At 40.6% G+C, this 26,190-nt stretch overlaps 1 protein-coding gene across 1 annotated transcript in view; it reads right to left on the bottom strand.

The window, feature by feature from the left end:
- Positions 1 to 69: 69 nt before the first annotated feature.
- Positions 70 to 26,190, bottom strand: part of ANKRD27 (ankyrin repeat domain 27) — a 54,743-nt gene continuing 28,622 nt past the window's right edge. The window contains exons 12-30 of the mRNA XM_041458994.1: positions 25,465 to 25,597; positions 20,852 to 20,944; positions 19,893 to 20,020; positions 19,374 to 19,456; positions 18,500 to 18,615; positions 17,671 to 17,763; positions 17,100 to 17,297; positions 16,729 to 16,788; positions 16,481 to 16,600; positions 12,824 to 12,868; positions 11,512 to 11,528; positions 10,376 to 10,457; positions 8,962 to 9,159; positions 7,777 to 7,896; positions 7,123 to 7,284; positions 6,180 to 6,288; positions 4,651 to 4,732; positions 4,050 to 4,122; positions 70 to 2,305 (exon numbers count right to left, since the gene is read on the bottom strand). Coding sequence (XP_041314928.1) covers positions 2,030 to 2,305; positions 4,050 to 4,122; positions 4,651 to 4,732; positions 6,180 to 6,288; positions 7,123 to 7,284; positions 7,777 to 7,896; positions 8,962 to 9,159; positions 10,376 to 10,457; positions 11,512 to 11,528; positions 12,824 to 12,868; positions 16,481 to 16,600; positions 16,729 to 16,788; positions 17,100 to 17,297; positions 17,671 to 17,763; positions 18,500 to 18,615; positions 19,374 to 19,456; positions 19,893 to 20,020; positions 20,852 to 20,944; positions 25,465 to 25,597 — 2,188 coding nt within the window. The 3' untranslated portion in view covers positions 70 to 2,029. The remainder of the gene's footprint in view (positions 2,306 to 4,049; positions 4,123 to 4,650; positions 4,733 to 6,179; positions 6,289 to 7,122; positions 7,285 to 7,776; positions 7,897 to 8,961; positions 9,160 to 10,375; positions 10,458 to 11,511; positions 11,529 to 12,823; positions 12,869 to 16,480; positions 16,601 to 16,728; positions 16,789 to 17,099; positions 17,298 to 17,670; positions 17,764 to 18,499; positions 18,616 to 19,373; positions 19,457 to 19,892; positions 20,021 to 20,851; positions 20,945 to 25,464; positions 25,598 to 26,190) is intronic.

The following is a 26,190-nucleotide window of genomic DNA, read 5'->3' on the forward strand; positions in this document are numbered from 1 at the left end:
ATTTTTGTTTCATTTTGTTTAGACTCTGCATTTTGCTTCTCTGTGTTTGTAATTAGGATACCTCAGCTTTAGTGATACCCTGAGTGTGCCAAATTTCTTCAGACTTACCACCCTTACTGAGTCTGAAGCCAAAGTTTGGTGAACTGATTTTCCTTACCTATATAGTTGAAAAATCTGAAAAATAATTTAGTTAAATGCATGCTACAATAAAACACAGGCAAAATTCTCACTTGTAATTTGCAAATCAGATCTGTAACAGTCTACTAGATCTTAAATATCTGGATTATTCTTGCTACAGGTCAGGACCAATGACTTACTCTGGGTCATCTTTATAGTGTCACAAGAAGGAAAAACCTGTTTTACCTCTTTCCTTTTGTCTTTTGACTTGTAAGAGCTGAACATTCTTTTTTTTTAATTTGAATGTAGAGCTAGAAAAGGAGGTTATGTGAAAATGCTGAGTTTCACTAACAGTTCTATTTCGTACACCTCTGCCTACATCTAAAACCACACAACCTAATAAAGTTATCTATAAATGTAGGAGGAAGGAAAGTCCAAGAGTAGACACAAGGCAAAATCTTCAAGTGCCTATAAAACCAAGCAAGAAAATCTGTAACAGACTCAATGCTTGCACAAAAGCACTCAAAGAAACCAGCATTTTTCAAGAGTTCTTTTACTAGTTTTTTTCTTCCCATCATTTGGCACAAATCCAAGGCACATCAGAAAATCAGATGAACTCATAAATTATTAGAAAAATAAACACATTACCCTCAAATCCAAATATCATTTGACATTTTACCTCTTAGATTAAAAAGTTATCTTCCAGCTTTGTATTTTGCCAGTTTACTAATACCACAGTTAAAAGAAAGAGAATTATCTATACAAATAGTTCATGAAATAAAATGCAAGCTGGATGTGATGAGCCAAGAATAAAAAAATACTGCACTGCAAAACCTGGCTTGTGCTATTTACAGCTTGTCCTCCCTTAACCGAACAGTAGAAAATGAACTTCAAATCTAAGCAGCCACTTGGTAGTTCCCTGTCAGCTTTCAATTCTTCAGGGATCACCCCGGGAACAGGGCAGGATTTGGCCTATTCCAGCCCGTGCTCACTGATGTAAGAGGTACCTTTCATAATGGCAATTTCACCTTTTGAACAGCAGTCCAGAGCAGGCTCTGAAGCAGTTTTGTCTGTGGATGTTGCCCAGGACCAGAATCATGAATACTTGTGCATTTTTGCATTACTTCCTTTAGAATAGGGGAAAAGCAACTTAAATGCATGCTACAATAAAACACAAGCAAGCAGCCTGTGCTTGCTTCTGCTTTATTAGGTTGTGAACAATGAGTCCAAAGTTTAGGTTTGTCAGGGGCTCTCCACTTTTTCCCAGTAGCTTGGCTCCTCTGTAAGAACTTGATCTGGCAGCTCCAGTGCAGGGGAGCATTGCTGAGATATTAGAAAGGATTACATCCCTTCACATTAGTAAAGGAGATGTTATGGATTATTGTTTGCCCAGCTACTGAAATATACACAAATATATATTATAATGGTAACATTACAATAAAAATAGAGACATTTCAATTACCTCTGGCAATAAATACCTTGTTATCCAATATATCTTTTTATATATATAAATATATTCTGAATGTAGTGATAAAAACTGAAAATGCAAAAATTATTCAAAGACTTTTAAAACAAAGTGGGTGGCTGAAAAATACAATACAGGGTTTCATTTGGTTTACTGTTACATAGAACTTTTTAGTAAGTGCTGAATAGAATAGGAAAGTAATTTTGCTGTCTTCATGTCGTTGCATCCCTGTTGGTGAGATCAGTAATGATCTGGCTGTGTGGTCACCTCCAACATGAACAGAGGAGTCAGGCCCCAGGGTGCCAGAACATTCCAGCTGTGCTGCAGAGCCTGTGCCTGCTCTGAGCTGGGGTGTGTGAATGTCACTGACAGTAACGCACAGTGAAGGGCTACTGAAATTCACAGCACCAACTTCCTCAGCTCCGGGCTGCAAATCCGTGCTTCCCTTCAGTGACCCGAGCCCGAGCCGTGGCAGTGCTGGGGCTGTGGCTGCCCGGGGTCTGCAGGGCTGCAGGAGCCGCTGTCGCTGCCCTCTGCGGGCAGGGCCACGCTGACCACATTGACCGTGTGTCTGCGCTGCAGTAATCGACTCCTGGCAGGAGCTGCCGTGCCATCATCTTCCACAAGCTCACCACTGCACCCCGAGTCAGTCACCTGGCCTGTGCTCTGCTCCAGCATTCCAACAGATTTTAATTGGCTTTTATCAAAGCTTTTAATAGCCATCTGTGAGGAGAGAGAAATGGGACGTTAAAAGCATCTGCTTTCTTCATTAAGAAGGAAAGTTAATATATTGTTTCTAGAACGTTATCATCACATGAATTTCATGACACTGAGAACACAGCCAAGATTAAAATAGCATACTTTGTAAGAGAGTAATTATATTTGTGCTACATATGAGAAAAAAAAGAGGCCAGCCTGCCCCAGGCTACACACACATCAGTACCAGACTGAAAACATAACAGACATTCCAAAACTTATTTTCATCTCACTATCCCAACAGCATCCCAACTCTTCTAAACACAATTTGTAATGCAAGTCTCAATGCACTTGAAATTAACAGCCATTTCTTTTACTATTAAGGAAAGTGGAAGCAGTAACAGACAGGGTCACCCAAGTACTGCTGAAGGCAAAGGCAGTTTTCCCTGCTTCCAGAGGTCACCTGTCAGGGAAGAGACACTCACCCCTCCCCACCCCTTAGTGCCTCTTTCTGGTCATTCCAACTATTCATATCTTCTATTTGCACACCTGTTCCTGTTTCTGCTGTACAGGGTGCATGGCTGGCCTGGATTACTGGCTACTCTGCAAATGTTCAAATGACCAGAAGAAATAAAGAGAATGCAAGCATGCTAATGACGGATCTTCTAAGGCAAGAATGAAAGGAGAAAGTAGCATTTTTACTGGAATAATGGAAACAGTCTTGAAAAAGCTGCAGACAGAGGTTATGCACATTTAGATCTACTAACGATTCAGAGCTGAATGGACTCATGAATTAGTTCAGCCACAGCTGTATGAACTCACAACCACAGGACAGGGCTGGAGTGCTCTGTATCAGGGTCACATATTGGTTTTCTGACACCTGTGTACTGAAATGACATACTGCCTCCAGTGATCCACAGTTATAAAATGTAAATCCCAAGTTAAGTAGTGGAATATTATCATTTAGGAAGAATTAATAAAATATTACAGCTTTATAGGATTAATTTAGCATTCTCAAGGCTTTTGGCAAATACTCAGTCTTCTAAGGGCTGTAGGAAAAGGAAGAGAATCCCATTTTCCTGAAGGACATGAGCTGCAGAGTCTGCATTTCCAAGGCTGTGTCAGTCTAATGATGGGCAGCTGCTGGACTAACCTGGTAAAAACTGTTTTGTTTTGGACAGGTCATTTTTCTTTTGATTTAGTGTTCTGAAATGGCTCAGCAGAAGACGCAATGAGAGTCACAGCCAGTGTAAAGGAGGCAGAAGGAGCACAAGCTCTGGGGAAGGCAGCATCCAGCAGCTGGTGTGGGTGTCACTGCACCCCAAGCAGAGGTGAATCTGTTACATACATTTGTGTCACAGCTGACAATGCAATATGCAGTTTGCTGTCACCCTTGCAGTCTCCTCTTACAAAGCAAACCCCAGTTTCAATTCACTGAAAAATGTCTCTCTTGCCAAAGCAAGCTACAGTTCCCAAGAAGCTGCAGAGTTTTTCAGTTCTAGGTTTTGCTGGACAGGACACAGAAAACAAGACAGAGATGAAACCTGCAGTAAAAGGCTTAAGAGACTTGAAAGAATGAAGTGATCAAGAGGTGTCATAGAAGCACCACTGAAGTCTGAACAATGATGAAATTTGGCAAACAGGTCAGAACTTCTGTGATTCAACAACCACCACTAGTAAACTTTCTCTGACTTCTACCCAGAGTAATAGCAGAGCAAACTAACATATTGGCTGTAATGTAAGAATAATCTGAGCAAGTATTTCCACTTACCTGGTGCAGTAAGTGATAGTCAAAATTAGGGACGCTTTTATCTCTTGTTATTGTTCTCCGTAAGTGTTTTTCTCTAAAGAAAATTGAAAAGAAATCAAAGAAATTAAATGTCTTCACATAAGCCTTTCACAAAAGCTCCACAAGGTGGAACTATCTCACCAGAGACAGGCAGCTCCCTGACAACACCTTCCCAGAACTGCAGCCTACTCGTATTCCCTGTATTTTACTATGGAATATACATTAGGGCTTAAAAAGATACAAAAAAAAAAAGAGCAAAACCCAACCAATGAGTGAACACCACTAGAGTATTTTTAAGCAGTCTGGATCTGAAATGCTTAACTGATGGTACACCAAGTATTAAGTGCAATCCCAATTTTATATACATTTTCAAGCCCTCCCTCTCCACCCCAGTGAGCTTGTCATGCCCAGAACGTCTGCCTGGGGATGTGACCGTGCCAGCCCTGCAGGACTGACAACCACTGGCACACCACCATGTCATGTGTAACCACCCCTGACCCACTTTGGGCCTTTGTTAGCAGCTGCACTTCTCCTTTGCTTGTGGGAAACAACAAACACACTCTGAGCAAGCTTCTCTGCTTACTTGTTAAATCTGTTAATTGATTGGACCAGTTGAAGTTGTCTGCTTATGGGATCATCTGCTTCCACACAGGGCTTAGGATGCACTGGGGGTTTAAAAGAAAAGGCAGCTAAAATTACAACTGAGTCTCACTTAGGAATTAAAAAACACAGTTCTGATTTTAAATTGACCATAAAACTATAACAGTGCTAACTTGAATTAGAGTGGTGATTTGTCTTTGGAAATTTTAAAAACTTTCAAGTTGCAGATACAACCATTCTTCCTCAGATAAAACAACTGGCCAAGCTTCTGAAGAGACTGTAATTCTGGACTTTGAGGCCCTGAATTCCAGTTTTTACCAACCTGAATTAACACACAGATGCTAAACCACCTCTTCATTAGTATTACTCACTCATATCTTCTATTGCTCTTTTAGAACTATTCAAAATATTTGAAAGAACTATTCTCAATTTTAGGTGTCAGCATGCTGTGGTTAATTGTGATTTTCTATTAACCAGACATTCACAATCTTTCTGAGGGAAGGAAGCAAGAGTTACTTAGAACACTCACGGGTGCTGAAATGGGCACTCCTGCTCCTCATCTACCCTGACTCCTGCTTTGCAGCCTCCCTGTTTTCTTTCTACAGTCCTGGTGGCACCATGTCCTTTGCTGAGCTGCTCAGCACAGGGGGCACAGCTTTTCTTACATCCCCAGCGTAGTGAACTTGAAAATTCACCTGAAAAACTTCTGAGCCAGCATAATGGGAGCAGTGGATAAGGCAGATCAGAAGCTGGGGGTGAGGAGGGAGGAGGGAGAATCTGTGGTCCTTAAGCTCCATCTCAGAGGCTGCTTAGGCACATTAAGATAGGGCCAGGTGTCAAATCCTTTAAGGAGTGAAATAACTTTGCATCATTGAATATAACACAATGTTATTGCTAAAAAAGGGGAATGTCAGAGTTTACAATGCAAGACAAAAGGTACCAAAAGGATGGTAACTCGTCCTCCCCAAGGCACCGGGGCCCTGCTGCAGCCCAGCTGTGCTGTCACTGCACCTCGTGGCCACACGGTGCCACCTCCTGCCACTTGCTGCAAACTGTGCTGGAAGGCTCACAGTCACCTCTGTAGTTCTCATTCTGCCCCAAAACATGAGCAACAGTAACTAATGAAAAGTCACTCCCTGACTGTTTTAGGGCAATATAAATGACACCCAACAGTCATTTAAATCTGTTTTGCTTTGCACTGAAATGCACAGTTCCTACATGTCTCATTATATAATCTCAAATGTGGTTTTTTTTATATTTAAATGTTTTTGTAGGTAAAATTCACACATATACCCCAAAGTAGGTGAAAACTTAGTTTGAAGCAATGTCATGAATAGAATACAAAGTCTGCTGCATTTAGTTACAGTATTTTAGGTGTTACCTATCATAAATATGAAAAATAATTGACTGTTCTATTATTGCATGTATAGCAATTACATAAAATATTTGATATAGTCACCTGTGAATTCCTAAATCCCTTTTTATTCACACCAGTGGAAATATCACAGGTACCTTTTTTCCTTATCTTGCCAGTAACGTGCTCCTCACTCTCCTTCTCTGCCTCTGCTGATGTGGGGACACAGCTTGGTGCTGCTTCCAGCAACTTCATGATGTTTGAATTCTTGATTGTAAGAGTTTCCATTTTCACCATTATTGAAGAAAAAGAAAAACAACAGTACATTTTAGTATTTCAATCTGTGCAGAGTGTGTTAATTAATGCTTCTATGAATCAATACAACACACATAAAATAACTCACTATAAAAACAAACTTGTATCATTCTGAGCAGGGACAAAATTAGTGTGCCATGAGTTACACTGTAATGCAGTGATGATGTTGGAGTCCTGACCTCTTATTTTAAGCTGCATTACTTATGGTTAAGCCAATTTCAGTTTAAATGGTAATATACATACCAAAATTGATTCAGTACAGAATTTTGTGGTCATTAAGCTACATCTCAGAGGCCATTTAAGCACATTAGGATAGGAGCCATGTATCAAATCCTTTAAAGAGTGAAATAATGCTGTATCATTTAATATAACATATAATGTTATTGCTATTAATAAAGGGGAAGGCCAGAGTGATCTATTGCAAGATAAAAGTAACCAAAAGGCTTGAGGGGCAGAAGATAATGGGTGGGACAAGGAACCTTGCTGCCAGCACAACTGATTAGTGCAAGGTGTTTGTACATCCAGCTTCTGCTCTCTCTGCCATTACAGAGATTTGAATGTTAATTTTATTTAGGTCTGTGCTTCCACTCTTTCTAGACCCATCCTTTTAGTCTAGGGTAACATTCTAGGAACACAGCTGTTTCCCAGGCCCCCGGAATCATCGCTAGGCTCCAAGGAACAGGCATCTCAGCGTTCATGTCCCCAGCCCAGTGTGTGCAGCCCGCTGTGAGAGCCCAGGGCTCGCTCCCTGCGCTGGCAGCCCGTGCCAGGCTGTGCAGCACTCACGGGCTCGGCGCAGTCGGCAGGGCTGCAGCCGCGCTGGTTGCGCAGGTGCCGCAGGGCGCCGTGCTGCAGCAGCAATGCCACCAGCGCCTCGCTCCTGGCGGCCGCCGCCTCGTGCAGGGCTGTGCTGCCCTGGGCGTTGGAGAGGTTCACCGAGGCCCCGTGCTGCACGGCAAAGGGAGATCACAGTCAGAAAGGAGCAGAGCACTGCAGCAGCCCCGGAGTGCACGCAGCCGGGGGCAGCCGCACCACCAGAGCCACAGAACCCACCTGGCCAGGTCATTGCCCCAGCTCCTGGCCACAGCTTCATGGATCAGCTCACTTTGGTTTTGCATGTATTTATTACATATGCCAAGCTTTAGAGATACTTAAGAAACCCCCAACCCTATGTGATAGAATCCCAGGCAAGAAAACCTGACACTGTCCACATAAAAGTTCCATAAAAACAGCTACCTGTACAATAGCAAGGTAACATTTATCTCATTAACCTCTGTGAAGGGATGGGATTCAAAGGACTAAGTAAACAAAAACTCTTATTTCCTTCCCCAAGTATTTTCGACAGAGAAATGCACAACTAAAAATACTGATCCTGAGTACTGGGTAAGCACAGCTATCACATGAGAAACACCAGCAGAAGATTGTCTTCAGTGATCTTACCTGCAGCAACAGGGCAGTAGTCTCATAGTGACCATTCAAGCATGCATAAATTAAGGGAGTATTTCCATATATATCTTTTTTATTTTGTTTAGCATTGTAATCCATCAGACACTTTACCACCTATTGAAAGAAATAACAACTTCACTTTTACTGAGTAGGAGTACTGTGTTACTGAGTAAATATGAAACTAATTTTCATATTTTAACACCTACTTTTTAAAAAAGAAAAATTTAAGCAACTACAAGAAAGGCCAAAAAATAAAATTAGAGGTGTGTGAAAAATGAATATAACCAGTAACTTAACAAAACATCAAAACCAAACCACCACAGCAGCAGCACCCTTTTCCAAACTCATCACAACACTTGGAAGGAGTTCTTTATACTGTAATTACCAATGAACTAATCTACAACTATCCCATGACTTAACCTGCAACTCTGAGTTGTATTCTTGGTTTTTTCTTGCTTCCCTAGTACTTAGTCTTCCTATCACTTTCAAAATCCTCTTCTTTTTCATCCTGCAGTCTTCAGCTCCTTATTTTTAAATAATTTTCCACTTTTCTAATTTTCCTAATTTTCTGCATCTTTCCATTTGCCTTTTTGCCCCTGGTTTTTCATGTTTGTTATTTTCCTGTCTCACTTACTCTCTCTCCTGGATTGACACCCTCCCTCCATGGGTTCATGCTTCTCCTTCACTTCTTTTGCTTCCCTGACCAGAAGTGAGGGATGAGATACCTGCTGCCTTAAAGCTGCACTAGGCTCATGATCTAATTAAGGAGTTGCAATCACAGTAACTATTTAGTACTGTGGCTGCTGAAGATACCAAGACACAAACATGACCCAGAGAAGAAGGTATAGAGGAACGAACACAGAAGATTCAGCTGCACAAGTGATGTTTAAAGGATTCGAAATACAACAGAAGGTTTTTGCACCACTTGCATTAAACCAGTATTTTAGGTCATATATGCTTATATATAAAGTCATATATGCTTTCATAAAGAAAAGATGTCTACTGAAACAATTTCAGCTCTAAGTTCCCCTTTCCATCTGGAGATTTTAGACACTGAAAACAAAAACCAGAACCGCCAAACTCATCTTCTCTGCTCCTGGCTTAGTCTGGCTGCCGATTCCCCCAGGCAGCTTTCCTGGGTGCCAGGTGGCAGCGAGCTTTGTGCCAGGGCAGGGTTACCTGGGAGTGTCCCCTCTGGCAGGCCAGGTGCAGGGGAGCAGCCAGCTGTGCGTTCCTGGCGCTGGCGCTGGCGCCGTGGCGCAGCAGCAGCGATGCCAGCTCGCCGTGCCCGTGCAGAGCCGCCATGTGCAGCGGGGTGAAACCATCCTGGTTGGAAACATTCACCCCCAGCCCGTTGGAACAGATCTTGGAAAGCTTCTGTTGAGGGAAACACACAGTGAAACTATAATCATGCTTTGTTTTAATCAACGAAATAGCCAAATACCTGCTAAGTTTATATAAAACGGGCAGGTGGGCTTTACAAGAAATTCTGCTAGAGCCTAATTTGAGGCCTTCAAAAAAGTCAGTGAAGAAGAGCAGCTTGGTAGTATTTTTCAACAGAAAATGACTTTTATCATTATCTCTTTTCTTCCAACATGGTAACTTCGTGGAGATCAATCCCACGTAAAGTATTCATGGCATTAAATAGAGGCTAAAGCAGCACAGTTTGGGACAGAAGGAAAACTGAAAGTTTTCATACAGCTGTTAGGATGCTCATACTGGATATGAGGCAGTGTTAATGAGTTATTTTGATTTATACAGATATTTATGTTCTTTGAAACAGACAATAAACACCTCAATGCTACATGAAGATTGGGGTACTAAGGATACAAACTAAAATTAATTTAATTCATCAGAAGCAAGAGTGGCCCAGAGAACAGACTGCCCTGGGGAAAGCACCTGGAGGACAGTTTACCCAGCTGTACAGAACATCCTCTTTCACTCCTCTTGCAAACTGTGCCTGCTTGCAATTTACAGTGCTGCACAACCTTTCATCCTGCGCTTTCTACCTGTGCCTGCCTAACGCAGGGGTTAGGATGAACTAACAAGTTCCTTCTTCTCATTCAGCAGACAAGTGAATTCCACAGCAGACAAGTGAATTCCACAGCAGATGCCATTCCCCTCCCTGCCAGCAATGAAATGAGCTTTATGGACTCTGGCATCTTTAGCACACGATCCCTGTCCTGAGGGCACAGGGACAGCCTCACCAGAGAACAAAGCACGGTGTGAATGTGAAGCATTCAAGGACAACAGCACGCTCTAAGCCAGCATAAAATAAACTGTGGTGGCAGTGGGGAATTCAGAAGTTAAGCCATCTCACAGTGCTGTTAACCCCAAAGCAGCCAATCAACTCAAAACTTGTACTTAGGTTTATTTTACAATGACTTATCCAGTCCTGTACACCTTCAGACACCTCCTGGAAGTCAAGTTATGGAATTTCTATTTCCAAAAGGCTGGGATTGTTCAGTATGTAAAACAACAACAACAAAAAACTCAAACCAGAACCACATACACACACACACACAAAAACCACCCCAAAAAAACCAACCAAAAAACAACACAGGTCTGTCAATTAGGAGCTGGACATGTTCACTTTTCCCTCAATGTGCAGTGCCTCATTTTTGAAAGAGAGGCCCTTCAGTGAAGTCTTAGGGCTCAGGGCATTCATGTGCAACCTGCAAACAGTGATGCTTAGGGCATTTAAATTTCACATTACATTTCATTCGACAGAATAAAAGCTGTTTAAGCAGTAGATTTTTACCTTGAAATTCACAAATCTACATTTCACTAAAGACGTTTTAGAATTAGCAGTGACTGTATTAAGTCTCCATTACTACTGGACCAAGCCAAGAGCTCTACATCTGCTAATCCAAGGGAATGGGGACAGTGGGATTTCTGAGTCGTCCCTCCCACTCTGTTTACTCTCACACTTGTCACAGGTTCTGCTCCTCACCACTGAGGTCTGGGAAATCAACATATCCATGTCCTAGACACTTAAAAACATGCAGCTACAACAAATCCTAGGAAGCCAGGAAGGGTCCTATACCTGACTCTGAATGAAAACATATTTGAGCCTGAAAAGCAATGTTTTTTACAGAATATTGCTTTCCCTGCAAACTCCATGTTGTTCTCTGCAGTAAAGGAAATCTTCTCCCAAGCCTGCCTGTTTATGGAAGGCCAGCTCAGCAAAGCTTTATCACTTGCTACATTTGTACATGTCTAAAATAAGCAGAACTCTCACTTCACTTCCCCCTTTCCCTGCAGACTCTCCAAGACTCTCACAATCGATTTCCTCCTCCCCCTGGGACAGCCCAGTACTGCTGCTCTCATTATCCAGCACACAGCTCCCAACATACTGATACCTGTGCTTCCCAAAAACCTGAACACACTACTCCTGTGCCCATTTCTTTATAATTACAGTGCAGTGGCCATTCTTATTGGTTTAAAGATATTTTTTTGTCAAAATATTAACTGTCCTTTCAAGTAGACACACACTGAACCACCTCAGGAGATTGCCCAGTCTCATCTGCCAGGTAACTTGTCACCTGAAAGCTTCTTTACACTGCTGGGTTACTTTGGAATACTCAGCTGAGCACCCTAGGTCTCTGTACCCTCACTCCAACCTTTCAGCTGCTCCACAGCATTTATTTCACACAAGAGATTTGGTTTTTTTCTGTGGTAGATTTGCACATATCCTTCCACTGGACAGGCTGGGTACAAGGAGAGCACCAAATCCAGGAGCTATGCTGAGACAACAACAATCACATAATAATGTTAATTTTTTTTAAATCTTCCAGTTTTACAGCACTTTTTAATGCCTCCTCTTGCAAAGCTCAGTTGGCTGTCACAGCAAACATCTACAGCAGCCCTAATGACCTGGTTGCTGTGGCTGTTCCTATGCAGACAGACCTCAGGCTGTCAGAACAAGGTCAGAGTTTTTAAATACTCATGTTTTTTTAATAGATATGCAATCTGTAACCTTTGTCATCCAGCTGGATGATTCTCCTTTTCTGAACAGCTTCACATGAACTTCTGTAATGAGGAAAGTAAAGCCACAAAAGACAAGGTGATTCCGTCATCTGAATGCACAGACTGGATTTCTATATGCTTTCTTTCTATATGCTTTTCATTGCTGGTCTCTGTTGAGCAGTGCTAGATACTAATTTTCCAGCAAGTTATAGCACTGTATTTCATTTTCTTGATGAAGTTTAGATTTTCACAAAGTGGGTGAAAAGTTAGCTGTAATACATTCACATTTACCAGTGGCCAGGAAAATGGCAAATGTCACCATTGTACATGTTACTGCTTCTTGAAAGGACTTCAGGGCTGGCTTGGAAATATTTACTTACATTAAGTCACATTGTAAACTAGGATAATGATATGCTGAACAGTTCTTTGCTCTATCAGCTCTATCATCTCAGTGGAATAAAACATAAGAGAAACAGTATTAACATGGCACATATTTTGCAACATGGGTTTTCTATTTTCTGATGACTCTAGGAGGCTTCATTGGCATTTGTAACTCCTGGTACAAACCAAACCCAAACAGGTTTTTCAGAACATGCACCAGCAGAGCAAACCTGCATTCTCACACAGCTTTATGGTTTTGTTCTGTGAACCACAAGAAAATCAAGACATCTACAGCCTTACACACATCTCCAAAAGCAGAACTACTAAAGATTCCTGTGTCATCTTCAATTTTCAGTAGAATGACATTGCAAGTATCTTATTTTTTAATGAATAAAGGCAACAATAAATAAAAGAATAATCAAGACAGGTGGTACCACAAATTACAGAACATCACCTCTGGAATTGGTATTATTATATCATCAGCTGTCCATCTGAAGTGAAATCCAAACTTCGCATTGTTGTGTGCCCCACAAATAGCATCTCTGTGCTGACTAGTGTCACCTGAATTTCCTCTTTACTTGAGATTATTACCCAAAGCATTCTCCACTTGATACTATTTACAATTAACTTCCTCAATTTGAATGAGATAAAATGGAATTCGATAATATTCAACAGCCACATTAACACTCACCATTTCCAGATCTCCATCAGCAACTGCTCTCAGGAGTTTTTCCACCTACGTATGAAGAAAATTATTTATTTGCTTTGTTGGTATGGGTATTAAGCAGAACACAGAAAATCCTGTGTCCTTTGCTAACCTCCTAAGCTCATGCAGTAGGATTACTGCTGGCCCGTTTCATATTTACTGATAAAGTTTTAAGGGAAAAACCTTCCTCCTTTATGAAATGGAGAATCTGTGCAATGCCTGTGACCACTTGATGATCTCTGACTTGCTCAGTTAAACAGTACTTATCTAAATTGAGGATATGTGGCCCACCCATAAACAAAGCCATGTAAGCTAATATATATTATTATGCTGCTCCAGCAGCAGCTGCCCTGTGCATTTCTGTGTGAACCCAATGTTAAAAATGCCTGCTCAAGGCAAATTCCTACCCTAATATACACTAACACTGGCTGGACTCTTGCTGAGCTGCTCTATGCTGCTCTCATTATCCAGCACACAGCTCCCAGCATACTGTACCAGTGTCTCCCAAACACCTGAACACACTACTCCTGTGCCCATCTTTTTATGATTACAGTGTACAGTGTAATTACAGGAACACAAGGCTATTTGAGAAACAACAGTTTAAGACAAAAAAGATGCTTTCCAATTGTTACCTTTACATCTGCAGATATCTGGTTTAATCCTGCGCTAAAACCAAACATTTACACATCTAACTTGACTGTAAGTATGAAATTTGTTTTCTTACTTAAAATCTGGAAATATATAAATACTAAAAAGGGCATACACTGGGACCAGCACCAGCATTAGCCCACCTTAGTGTAAGGGGAGGCCAGGGCCCCACTGCTGGGGGAAGGTGCTTGCCTGTTCACAGCTCTGCAGGGGGAACACACACGTTAGGGAAGAAGAGGTGGAAGGAGCTCTGCAGAGCACTGGTGCCATTCCCCTGAGCCTCAGGCTGCTTGTGAAAGCAGGAGAAGGAGATTAACTTGCCTCTTCACTTCTCTAATTCTCTACTCTCACATGAAGGAGTTGAGATCCAACCTGATAGGAATGGGAAAGGTGCCAGCAAAAGGACAGGGAGAGTCCATCAGTTCTCTCACAATTCACCCGACTCTGCAGAGTGTCAAGAATCATTTTAAAAGCTTTGTGGAAGTCTGTTTTAGCATTATAGCAATTATTCCAGCACTCTGCTAGAATCGCTGAAGATGCTAATGGGTAAACACACTTGTTTCTATAGTGAGGAACACCTTGCAAGTTGGAGATGTCATGGAGTGACAGCTTCAGTCACATTTCCATTTCATATGGAAATTACCACCTTGCTGAGTGTGACAGTGGTGTTTGGCAAGGCAAACAAGGAAGAATGAGACTGAAGTTTGTGTTCTATTGCTCTGATCCCTTTCTTCAGGTTTCAGATGAAGAACAGGACACAAACAGCTGAAAGTTCAGAAGCCAGATTAAATCTCTCCATTTCTATCTCTTCTTAGGAACACTGCTACGTTTGGGTTTATTACCACCTTTCTAATACAGGATGAAAGTCCTTGGAGTCATGCACTGGTCACTCCAGGCAGAATCTATGATTCTTTGATTTTTCTTTCCTAATTTTGAATGTCTAAAAATCAGCTGTCTGAATCTCAGCCAGGCCTTTTATTTTTAAACTCCCTCTCTGGTAACGACAGAATGGAATGCAGTCAACAAATAACACCTGAGTGCAACTCAGGTCAAACTAAGCATGTCTGACATTAACTCCTCTCTGAAGTGAATTTCCCTCCACTGACTGAGGAGGGGAAACAAATGTATGAAGTGAAGACAACTGTCTTCAAGAAGCTGGGTGAAATAAATCCCAATCTCTCTATATATACAGCTAAAATTCACTATATACACAAGGGAGGTCTGTGCCTCCCCTAAACTTCCCCTAATCATACAGAATAATGTCACTGAACAACGCAGAGGTCTTAAGGACTTTTCAGGAGTCACCTTATGCCACACAAGATGCCCAACATTAACAGCAGTGACCCACAAGCTCTGATAATTTCTTTCCAAAAATAACAACTTTCTCCAAGTACTAAATGCTGTCTCAGGCCCCAGCAGTGGTACATTTGTTATGCAGCTTATAGATATTTTATTAAGAGTACTTTGGGCAAAATGTCTGCTACATGCATTTCCCCATCTTTCCAGTTTGTTTTCTCACTCTTCCATGGAACAGAACCTTCCTTTAAATGTAAAAATAGAAGACACAAGCCTATTACAATTCACCTGCATAGCCAGTTTTTCAGCTGCTGAACAGAAACTCTGCATGGAGACTTTTAGTTCCAACAGAGCAAATCCCAAATTTACAATCCTGGCTCTTTCACTCTCTCTTTTCTAAGTCATAATAAACAAGCTGCTATGACTGGCTCATTTAAAAGTTTAATTCAGTACTGGTTAACCAAGATCTGACTGGATCCCCTTAATCCAAGGTGGAAACCTTGAAATTTGGAAAACTGACTGCATCAGTTTCCATTACTTCCAGTGGTGTTTCCTCCATGGAGCTCTCTCAGCATCAGGCTCTTGCCTCTTTGAGCAGGGAGCCCAGGTGAAACTTGGCAAACAGAAATCAGCTAAAGCTGGATTACAGAGAAGGTCATTAACTCCAAGGGCCTCAGGTGTAAGCAGTTTGTAATCTTTTTCCCTCATCTGAACTACAGTCTTAGCACTTGGGTGTGATAAATTTGTTCCTTCAAAGAAAAATAAATCCTCAATCTACAAGGAGAATTTATTTAGAATGCTTGACTCTGTACAAAGAGGGAGGTCCAGCCCTACACTGAGCCTCTCACAGAGCAACTCAAGTGTGACTTCATATTGTCCAGTCAAAATTTGCATCTTTGTGTTTCTTCAATATTTTTAGAAAACTGAAGCTTCTGGCAAGAGAAGAACCTTTTAATACCAGGAAAAGAAAGAATTTGAATGTAGTGGTGATATTGAGAGAAACAAACATACTTAGGAGGTCAATTTGGAAAAAAATAATGAATAGGCAGACCAGGAAAAATAAAAAGAAGCATCAGATAGAGTGGTGGTATGACAGTCTTGGGAAGGGATAACGAAGTATGGATCTGAGACCTCACAGGAAGAAATTCAGAGGATGCCATCTGGTGTGCACAGAGCAAAATCAGCAAACACATACATGCAAGATATTTAATATATAGTCTGTACTTGTTCACTTGTTACAAAATTGATTCCCATGCCTATTTGAAAGCATGTCTTAACATTCCAGTTTGTTGTTTGCCAGCATGGCTGTACTAGTCTCTTTTCCCTGACAGATTTGCTAAGCTAACAGTGGCACTTAATTCCTGGATGGGACAGCCGGGGCCTTGGGGCACTGACTGCCAGTGCACTTTGGTAAACTTCAACAAATTCTGAAATTACGTAGTTAACTTCAATAAATACAAACAACTACTTCAGAAATGGTGTCAATTTTCCCCCAGAAATAACCAGCAGAGCAGTTGAAACCACACAAAGAAAAGTGCTCAGGTACTGAGATGACAATCCCCTGAGGACAGCAGTAATCATTTTCCAAACCAGACAGAAGGCTATTCCTGAGGAAGAAGTTGAAAATACTGTGACAAATTATCACTCTTCCAGCTTCCTTCACTTTGCTTACTGTCAAAACCTATACCTCAGTCTTACCTCTTTGTAACTGTTTTTTGCTTCTTCTTGCCTTAGATCAGTTGATGCTGATGACAGGCTTGAGACAGATGATCCTCTGCTGAAAGTTTCTGTTGAGTGCTGAGGAGACCTAAGGGGTGACTTACAGTTGGAAAAAAACATATAAAAATCAATCAAACAAATAAAAAACAACCAGAAAAGGTTAAATATCAAATAAAGGAGGTTAAGCATAGGCAAGAAATAATTTAGCAACTTGCATGGGCTGTTACCTCAGAAGCACTCTGTCCTCTTTCAAATGTTAGGTAGTTTACTTCCATCAATGACAAAATCTGTACAAAAATATTAAAGAGAACCAGTGTAACTCCACTCACAGAGGAATCTACTGAGTGAAACACAAATCAGCTGACAACCTAATAATTAGCAACAGAATATGACTGAGCAGATGAGAAGCATCCATTTACAAGTTCATGTTCTATCCCACAGAGTGTATTTCCACTGCTGGAGTTAAAATGGGACCTTTCTTCCTCAGAGTGAAACACACATTTTTCTCTTTAATAGTGAAACCCTATTAGCAGTGAACACCTCCACCTTTGTGGTGCTGCATCAGAAAGAAATCAGGCTGGAAGATAAAGAGGAATACCTTGGAATTCAATGCACACTGCAGAGAAGTCTCTTTCATGCGGTTCTGAATTTCTGGGTTTGCCCCATTTTGCAAGAGCACTTCAATGATGCCCTGATAGCCCCAGCGAGCAGCAATGTGCAGAGGAGTGTCTCCCTTCTCATTGCCAATATCCAGCCTGCAGGAGTGCACATCATAGTACACTAAAGCCTTGACACACTGGGAAGAAAAGGAAAGCTATAAATAAATTATAGTGGTGTGTCTCAGTTCAGACAACAGGCACAGTCCTAAAAGGTTTGTTTTTATTGCTGCTTATGTAACCCATTACCTAAAGAGACGGCTTTAGTGGTTCACTGTCATTAAATAAAGAGTTAAACAACTAGATTTGCAAAGCACTGCTATCTTTAATGTGAAGTCACATTAAAAATTGCTACAAACTACCAAATAAAGTCCTCATTTAGAGCATTAAACAATTTGGCCTTCAAATATTTTTATTTACTTTTTAAAATATGTAAGTTTAGTGCTAATTTGCATCAGTTTAATTCCATTGCATTAGAATGCCCATTTGGTTTGATACAAAACAATTACTTACATCCTCATGACCATAAGTGCAGGCTAAATGAAGTGGAGTATTTCCATTATTGTCCTGAACATCAGTACTTGCCTTGTAGTGCAATAAGAGCAGCTTAAAAGAAAAGCAAAAGTAGACATTTAAGTAGCTAAAAAATTAATGTACAAACAATTATTGCTCTGCAGATTCCTTTAGGGTTCTGGCATGATGAAGCACTCCATGAGACACTAGCTCTGCCTCCTGTTTCAGACACCACCCTCTTGGCACTGCAGCACTATTTGTACCCTACCCTGAGAATCACAAAGTCTCTTCTCACATATTCAGAATTTTAATTGGAAAAAATGAATTCTGTACTGCAGCAAACACTGCAATATATTCACTACATCATCTACCTCACATTTCAAGAGCTTATGCAAGTGAAGACAACTTTATTTCAACAATGCTAATTGAAGAATACCACATACACTAAATTCAATCAGACAACAATTACTGCAGTTAGACAGTCTATCCTAAACACAGTGTGAAGCATTTAACTCAGCCCAATGGCTGCAATGGTTGTTCTGTCTCAAGCAAGAGCAGAGATGTTCTCCATTTGCATTATGCATTGGACATCTGTGTTAATAAAGTGGATGAATTGTGCAGAGCTGCCATCTGGTTATTACCAATGGCTGAAAACCTTGCAGTAGGAGAAAAAATAAAATATCTTGCAAACTCCAATGATAAAAGAGCCTCCATTCTGACAGCTTACACAGTTCTGGTAAAAGCTCCCCAGAAGAGCTAAATGACAGTAACAGTAGCAGAGCTTAGTAAGAGTGATGTATTTATTATTTAGGTTAGGTGTTGTGCTTACTGTAACATTCTGATATCCCTTCTGACAGGCGAGGTGAAGGGGAGTTGAACCGTGGTAATCTGTGGCATTGACAATGGCTCCTTTGGCTACCAGTAAATCCACTAATGACGTTTGACCTTGGAAAACAAGCATTCAAAGAAAGGTGTAAACTTTGCACAAGAACACTGCTACTTTTCAAATTCAAACAGTGACTATAAACCAAAATAACCTGCATTTCTGCATACTATGTTTCCATATACTGCATATTCACTGCCTTGGTATTTGGGTTTTTTTGTGGCAGAAACTTCAATGTCAAAACCCTGTAAAAGAACCTCCAGCTAAAAGCAAGCTATATTTGTATCCTACAAGTAACAAAAGAAAATATTTAGAGTCAATATAATAACAAGAAAGGAAATTATAAATAAGAAACCACCCACTAAGAAAATAATACAGCTTCTAATAAAAGCAAAATCAATTACATAATGAACATTACAATACAGGTGTTACAGATCTACAATGCATAGCTAGCTGCAGGAAAGAGAAAAGTCATTTCTCAATCTACCAGTCCTTTAAAACAAACCAGAAACCTCCTGGTTTCTGAGGACATATTTTTACTTTTTTCAAAGCTGAAGAAAGCACCACTGTGGTAACCCCTATGGCAAAAGTAGAGTCAACAACCAAAGATTAACTCAGCCATAAGAAACTGAGCTTAAAAGAATATACAATGACTTCAGTCTGTGCTCAGATAGAAATAGCAAAGTTTCAATTGCAAAGAAGCAAAAAAGCAACTTCATGCAGAATTCCAACTTTAATACAAAGGTGGGAAACAGGCTGACAAAGAACACAAAAGCAAAAGGAGTAGGAAACACTAGTGAAGAACAGCAATCCCACTCACCACAAATAGCAGCTATATGAAGTGGAGTATATCCCCGGTCATCTCGGGAAAAGGGAGTGATAATGGAAGGGTCGTTCAGTTTCCTTTAAAACACAATGGTTTGAAAGCAGCTTAATTACCCAGGTGGTGGTAGGAAGGAGGAGGGAAAGGGAAAAGCTGCCAAGGATGGTAAAAAACTGATTTTGGAACTTTTTATCCTTTTACATTGAGAAATTATTCCATTACATTTTGTTAAGAGAAGTGGGTTAGTCCCAGATCTGTAAGTTTGACTGAAGAGAAGAAGCACCACGTTCACCAAAGCCCACACAGGCTCCATCAGAGAACGGGTGGGTTCCAAAGGATTCTGTATGCTCTCAATAGATCTGATTTTTCAAACCACACCCACCCAAATGCTCTCTATTACATCCTGAAGTGCTCCCAAATTCCTCTATAACCAAAAGCAGCATAGCTCCTGAAGCAAATCTTAGATAAAGGCTTTTACACAGCTTTCTATGCATTTGTGGGGTGAAGAGTGCTCACCCAGAAACCAGCTTCTCGCATTTGTCACAGTAACACAGCGGGTGACACATTTTCTGCACAGTGTCCTTATCACTGTCACCTTGACTTAGCAGCCGCTCCACTTCCTCCTGATCACCTGAAGCAATATGCTACAAAAAAAAAAAAAAAACAAGAGAAGAGAGAATGAGAAACCAATATAAAAGGCCTCCTTTTAAGACAAAAAAAAAGCCAAGAGTAATTTACTGAAGCACAAAATGAAAGGACTCGATTATGAAAGACGTATTCAAGCATTAGAAAGCAGAAATGAACAATGTCACAGCACAAAACCCCCTAATGGGCATTCAGTATTAAAAAGAAACTGTTCTTGGCTTACTTCACTTTCTATAAAAAAATTAAAATAATTCCTATTGTTCTCTTTAGACTCAATCATGACATTGAGCTCCCTCTGTGCAAAAACATGTCTATAAAATTACTAAGTCTCCAGCCATAAGCTGTGAACACATATAATTAGAAGCTCTGCTTTGTGTCCTTGTATAGGCAAAATTCTTTTAGAATGACAGTGTGAGATTAACAGATAACATGAAGTAGCTGTCAGGTGACTACATTTAAATTATTTCAGAAAACTCTTCCAATTTCAAGTATTAAAAGCTGTGAGACACAAGCAGTATCACATCTGTGCAGTAAATGGGTCACACAATACCAACAGCAGAAGCATTTCATCCTCATTTGCTTCTATATTTCATATAACACATGCTGAAATCCATAAGATTATATTACGTTAGCAAGGCTTTGGCACAGAAAGGTGCTCAATTCAAAAGACACTTTTAGCATCTACTAAAAGACATTTCACAGTACTAATGTCATTAACCCTTCATTACATTCCAGAGAATTCCAGTTGTAATTCCATACAACTGCAGAAAGGGATAGATATAAATATGAAATGTGCAAATACATAATATTCTGCCATAAAAGTTACTAACCTTAAACAAGCAGTCTATTGGTGCAGCAGACATCTGGGACAACAAGTTCATCCTTTGTCTTAAGAGCAGCTTGTCACACAGACTCTCAGATTCCTGAAAATAAAACAGATTGATTATTTATACAGACATCTACAGGCAAAAGTGCAGAACCCTAACAGTGGAATTAGCTTTTAAAAATACTAAACACTCATTTACTATGTATGAATTATCAGACATGTGAAATCTGAATCAGTTTCACTTTTAAGATTCTGAGACATAAAAGACTGGGCACTCCTAGAAATAAGCAGATGTTCACCAGAATATTCCTTAACTGAAATTGACTGTGAATTAACATTAATGAAATTATGGCAGTACCATCTTAAAAAGAACATAGCAAAACTAAAAAATACATAGCAAAGAAAGCATGAACTGTAAGAGGTAAAACACAGCTTTCTCAAGAGGAGAAATTAAGGGAAATTCACATAAAACATGTCTACTGACGGCTACTAAAAATGATGACCCAGATACAACTCTGACTCAAAGAATTCTGAACTCTGCTGCTGGCTGAAAAATAGAATACTGCACCAGGCAAAGCATTGCTCTGCAGGACATCCATCTGTGTAGATTTCCTACTTGGTTTGAACTAAGCAGATACAGCTGCAACCCTTGCATCAGTACTTAGAGACACCTAACGATGCACTGAAGAATATAAATGCCTCCAAAGCCAGGTGAAAATTATTAAGTGGAGTTAGATTTTGAGGTGGCAGCACTGACCTTCCCATGAAATAAAACAACAACCTAAGGAAAACACTTCCTAAGAATGCAGATGGAAACTTTTGCACATGGTTGGTTCTGATGCACAGCTGCTCAAGGTTGGCAGGGGGGCTGTTGTAGGATAATGGCTCTCCAGAAATGGAAATACTTCAGCCTCCATAAAAGAGAAAACCACTGCATTTAAGACACACACCCACATGTATCAGGAAAACTTCGATGGTTTAGGATCTGGGCTATGGCTTTTGCAATTGAAGTCTGCCAAGAGCAGATGTAAGTGAGTAAAACCAGTCTGACTCCACCCTTACATTACTAAGTCAGGATGAAATTTGAGCCTCATAAATTGCAAATAAACATCAGTTGATTCAGACTTTCTAGAAATTAGGACTATTCATGTTTCAAAATCAACACAGATGCCTCTCAAAGTTGTCCAAAAAACCCTTAGGAGTTCAGCAAATAACATCATTAAAAGCATGTTTGTGAGGTCTGGAGATGAAAGTTTTTCTCTGTACTTCTCAGGATTTAGATACATAAAGATGACAAATATTCACCAATCTTTTCAGATCTGTAGTTTAGCTAAGGATACTCGACATATCTTCTCAGAATTACAAGGCACATAACACTAGTGTCCTTGGGTATATTTTTCACTCTGAACAGGAACAACTTCCCTAAGAAATATTTGATCAAAAATTTAACTGCTGGTAATGTCTAATCAGAATTTCTAGTGTGGATGCTCACAGACAGCTTTACATTTTCACTGTGGAGAATCTAATTAACCATGAGCAAGAACTACTGTAGTTTTAGAACTGCTCCTTCCACAGTGTGTGTCTTCAAGGGAAGCGCTCCCCAAGTAGAATCATTCTTTTAAGAGAGTCACATGAGACAGTAACCCTAATGTAGCAGTATTATATATTTATTATATAAATCAGAATAAAAAGAGCTCAGGTGATATCACATATCTTCAATAGTGAAATATGGAATGAAAATTATCAGATATTCACTGAAGGATTAAACAAGTTTGGGCCTTCAAAGCCAGAACTCACTTGTACCAGCTTTATTTACAACCCAAGAACTTGTATTTCTTTTCAAAAGCCGTTGCTTAGAGTGGGACTTCCAGGTATTTTAAGGGTATGTTGTCTAGAAAATACACACCCAAACATTAATGACCTTTTTAATCTAATACTACAATGTGTAGAAAAAGAAAATATTTGTACCTATGAGAGTATACCTTTGAAATCATCTATCCCAAGACATTCTCACAGATTACAACTGATAACTTGGAGGCAATACAGGTGGCAGAAGCCAGAAGAGGAACACAAATTAAGAGTAATAAAGTGTTTGGTGGGAGGGGGAGTAGGGATCATTTCCCCATCTGAAGTTCTTCCCACACATGAAACAAAATGCTGCCTATCCCCTCATGGCTGGCTCTGACTCCCTATTTTTTATACCTCACTTGAACCCTCTGAACTTCAGTCTTACTACACATTAGCTGTGCCAAGGAACCCAACACTTGTTAACAGGAATTCTAATTGAATAATGTTGAAAATTCAGAAAATAAAATTGACTCTCTCATGCTTTACAGGCTCCTCTCTTCCCCACAAAGTGTCTGACAAGGACTTGCATGACCTTGGGTGGAGGGATTTGGCAAGAACGTCCTGAGTGCAATTCACTTACTGACAGGAGGGTGAGAACATGCCCATTATCCCTCAGGGTACATTAGTTCCCTGCTGAGTTTCTTTCTGGAGTAATCTTCATTAGGGATTGGACAGCAGCATTACTCAGCTGCCAGCAGCTCCATCTGAAGCCAGCTATAAAATTAAGCATAACCACATAAGGGGCTGTAATGAAGCCCCAGGGCACAGCAATGCTCCTGCTCACTTCAACCCCACACCCCCTTCCAGCACAATCTGGAGAAGGAAAGCATAGGGCAGCAAGATGACAGCTGCTGCTGCTTCAAGGTTCATCCCCTTTACCAGAAAGTAAAGGAAATATCTCAACTGGTAACTTCATGAAGGGAGAGCAATGCTCCTCTACCTCTTCATTATTCTTTTTCCATTTCCACCTCAGTCTCTTTTCATTGTGTGCCACCTTCTCCTGCCCAGGAGAAAAGGGTGGTCTGGCTGTTTCCTTTCCAGCTGTGTTAAGGGCAAGTTGTCCCTCACTTCATCCTCAGGGTTCTGCTGCTTTCTAGCCAGGCTGACTCCAAGGAAAGGCAATGCAGGAGGACTTTGTGTTGCACATTCACCCTGAAGTGATGAAGTTCTCTAGGTCTGGAGCTGATCCAGCTGAAGTATGGACAGGAACACTAATGGCTTGCTCTTCTCGTGGTGCAGACACTGAATTCCTCACTTAAACGTCTCAAATATATAGTTTATCTTTCAGGACAGGTGCCTCCCAAAGAACCATAGTACCTTAATGGAAGTGGCACTTAAGTTACAATATTTGAATGCAATCCCAGTATAAAAGCTGCTGTCCTTAACTACACCAAGACAGATAGGATCAGGTATTTAATAGGAAACAGTCTTTATTCTAGAAATTTAAGAGTGGTATATTCTATCTTAGTTTGCTGGCATTGCTGTGGAAGACAATTCTGCTTTGGTTTCAGTTTTCTTTCAGCACTGCTCTTTGTATATTGATTGTGAATGACAGCCAAGTGACTGCAGGAAGCAAAATCATATAGCAGGTTGTTTCTTTCAAGCTAGCATTTTTATTTTTTTTTAATAATTCAATTACAGACAAGAAATACCACTCTCTTTGCACAATATGAAAGTGATGGTTTGGTTTTTGGGTTTTTTTTTTTTTTTTTTTTGAGTGTACAAAACAAACTTGCACAAGTTTATGGAAAAATCCCAGAAAAGGACAAAACCAAAAATAACAAGAGGCCAAAAATGTTACATTAAGTGCTTCTTAAGACTGTGCCCCAGGCTGTCCCATCCCAAGCCCTGCACACTGAACCACTGTTCTGGCCCCTGCAGTTAGACTCCAGTGCTTTGCAGCTGGGCAGACTGAGACACATTGAATTCACTGTGGTTCCACGTTCACTCCTTTTGATGTCCACATCAGCTCAGGAAAACCTAGTTTTACAACAGTAGAAAATTTTACAGGAGTGGTAAGACTGGATTCCTTGACTAAATAATCTACAAAGTTCTTAAATTATAGAAGTCTCCAAAGTCACATCAGCATCACCCTTGAGTGGCCTGCAGGAATGTGACCAGATTGACAGCAGGTCTAGCTGCCCAGTAGGAAATCTCTCATGCATCCACAGATTTCCTGCCCCTGCTAGGTCAGAGATCCCAAGGGCCAAATTTGACCTTCAAACAGCACCTCATCACAGCCCTGCAACCCCCCTAAGCCATCAACTCAGTGCAGCACTGAAACCCACACTGGAAACACATGGAATTCTTCCAGTATGAAGATTTACCGAATAATTCTAAATTACACTGCTATCTCCATTCTGCTAGCACAGCTAAGCATTTTTAAGTTACACAAAAATTTAAGCTGTGCCTGCTCCCAAGTACTGCACTGCTTTCACAATCATGGTAGAGTACAAACAGGAGATAAACATACTGGAGATTCATCTGTAGAAAACAGTGCTGTCATTTCTCCTCTAACCATAGGAAGAGACAGACCTGACATTTAAGTACTTCCTCAAGAAGTATGCAATGTGAGATATTGGTACATAGTTAGGACTTCATTATAATAATTTAGGTCAATTTAGCATTTGCTTCGGGTAGTCTCCTCTACTCATTTTTTGAAGCAAAAAAGGCAATTCTTAAGTTAGTTATCTGTATCCTCTGGCTGGACTCACACTATAATGGTACTACAAGGTAGCAAGCATTGGACAGGCTTTAAGAGTAGCTTACTGTTGATCTGTCAGAGAGGTTGCCCTGCCGGATGTACTCTATTGCCGCCTCGATGGAGGTCAGGCAGTACCCCAGCTCATCCTTCACTGAGCTGCAAAGCCTGAAGTTCTTGATGTAACTCAGGTTGGCCATCCTGAAAAGAAAAAGGTTAAAGTTGTGAACCACTGAAACTAAGACACTAGCATGGCATACTGCAGCTCATCTTAGGCAATCCAGGCAGACAACAGGGTGAGCTGGGAAAATGCTTCTAAAAAGCTTCTTAAGCCAGCAATATGGTTGTTCTGAGCTTGCAGAGTGACCAGAACTCTACTTATCTCTTAAATATCCAATGAAGAGTTACCAACTGGATGGAAGGAATAGAAGGATAAGGACAATAATGGGAGATCAACATCTTTGAAGTGAGAGAAGCAATGTTTCCAGCACCATAAGCACCACAGTGATAGCTACAAGTTAAAGGCCAAATGCTGATCTCAGAGATCCAGGATAGAACAGCACAGAAAATCAGTTCAGGTACAGCTGGAAGGTTTAGATAGACTTTTACTGAAAATGAGGAGACAATAGCACAAGCTGGCAGGAAGTAATTAAACATTCACATCTAGTTTCTCTGTATGAATCACACCAAATCTTGAAATGCATAAAGGTGTCACAGCTCCCAACACAGATGAGAGAGAACCACTCTGTGAAGGCTGTATTGACACACAGATTGGGTTGAGAGATGGCCTCCCA

The sequence above is a fragment of the Pyrgilauda ruficollis genome, unplaced genomic scaffold (assembly GCF_017590135.1).
Source record: "Pyrgilauda ruficollis isolate IOZ18807 unplaced genomic scaffold, ASM1759013v1 scaffold13, whole genome shotgun sequence".
In the NCBI taxonomy this organism is placed as follows: domain Eukaryota; kingdom Metazoa; phylum Chordata; class Aves; order Passeriformes; family Passeridae; genus Pyrgilauda; species Pyrgilauda ruficollis.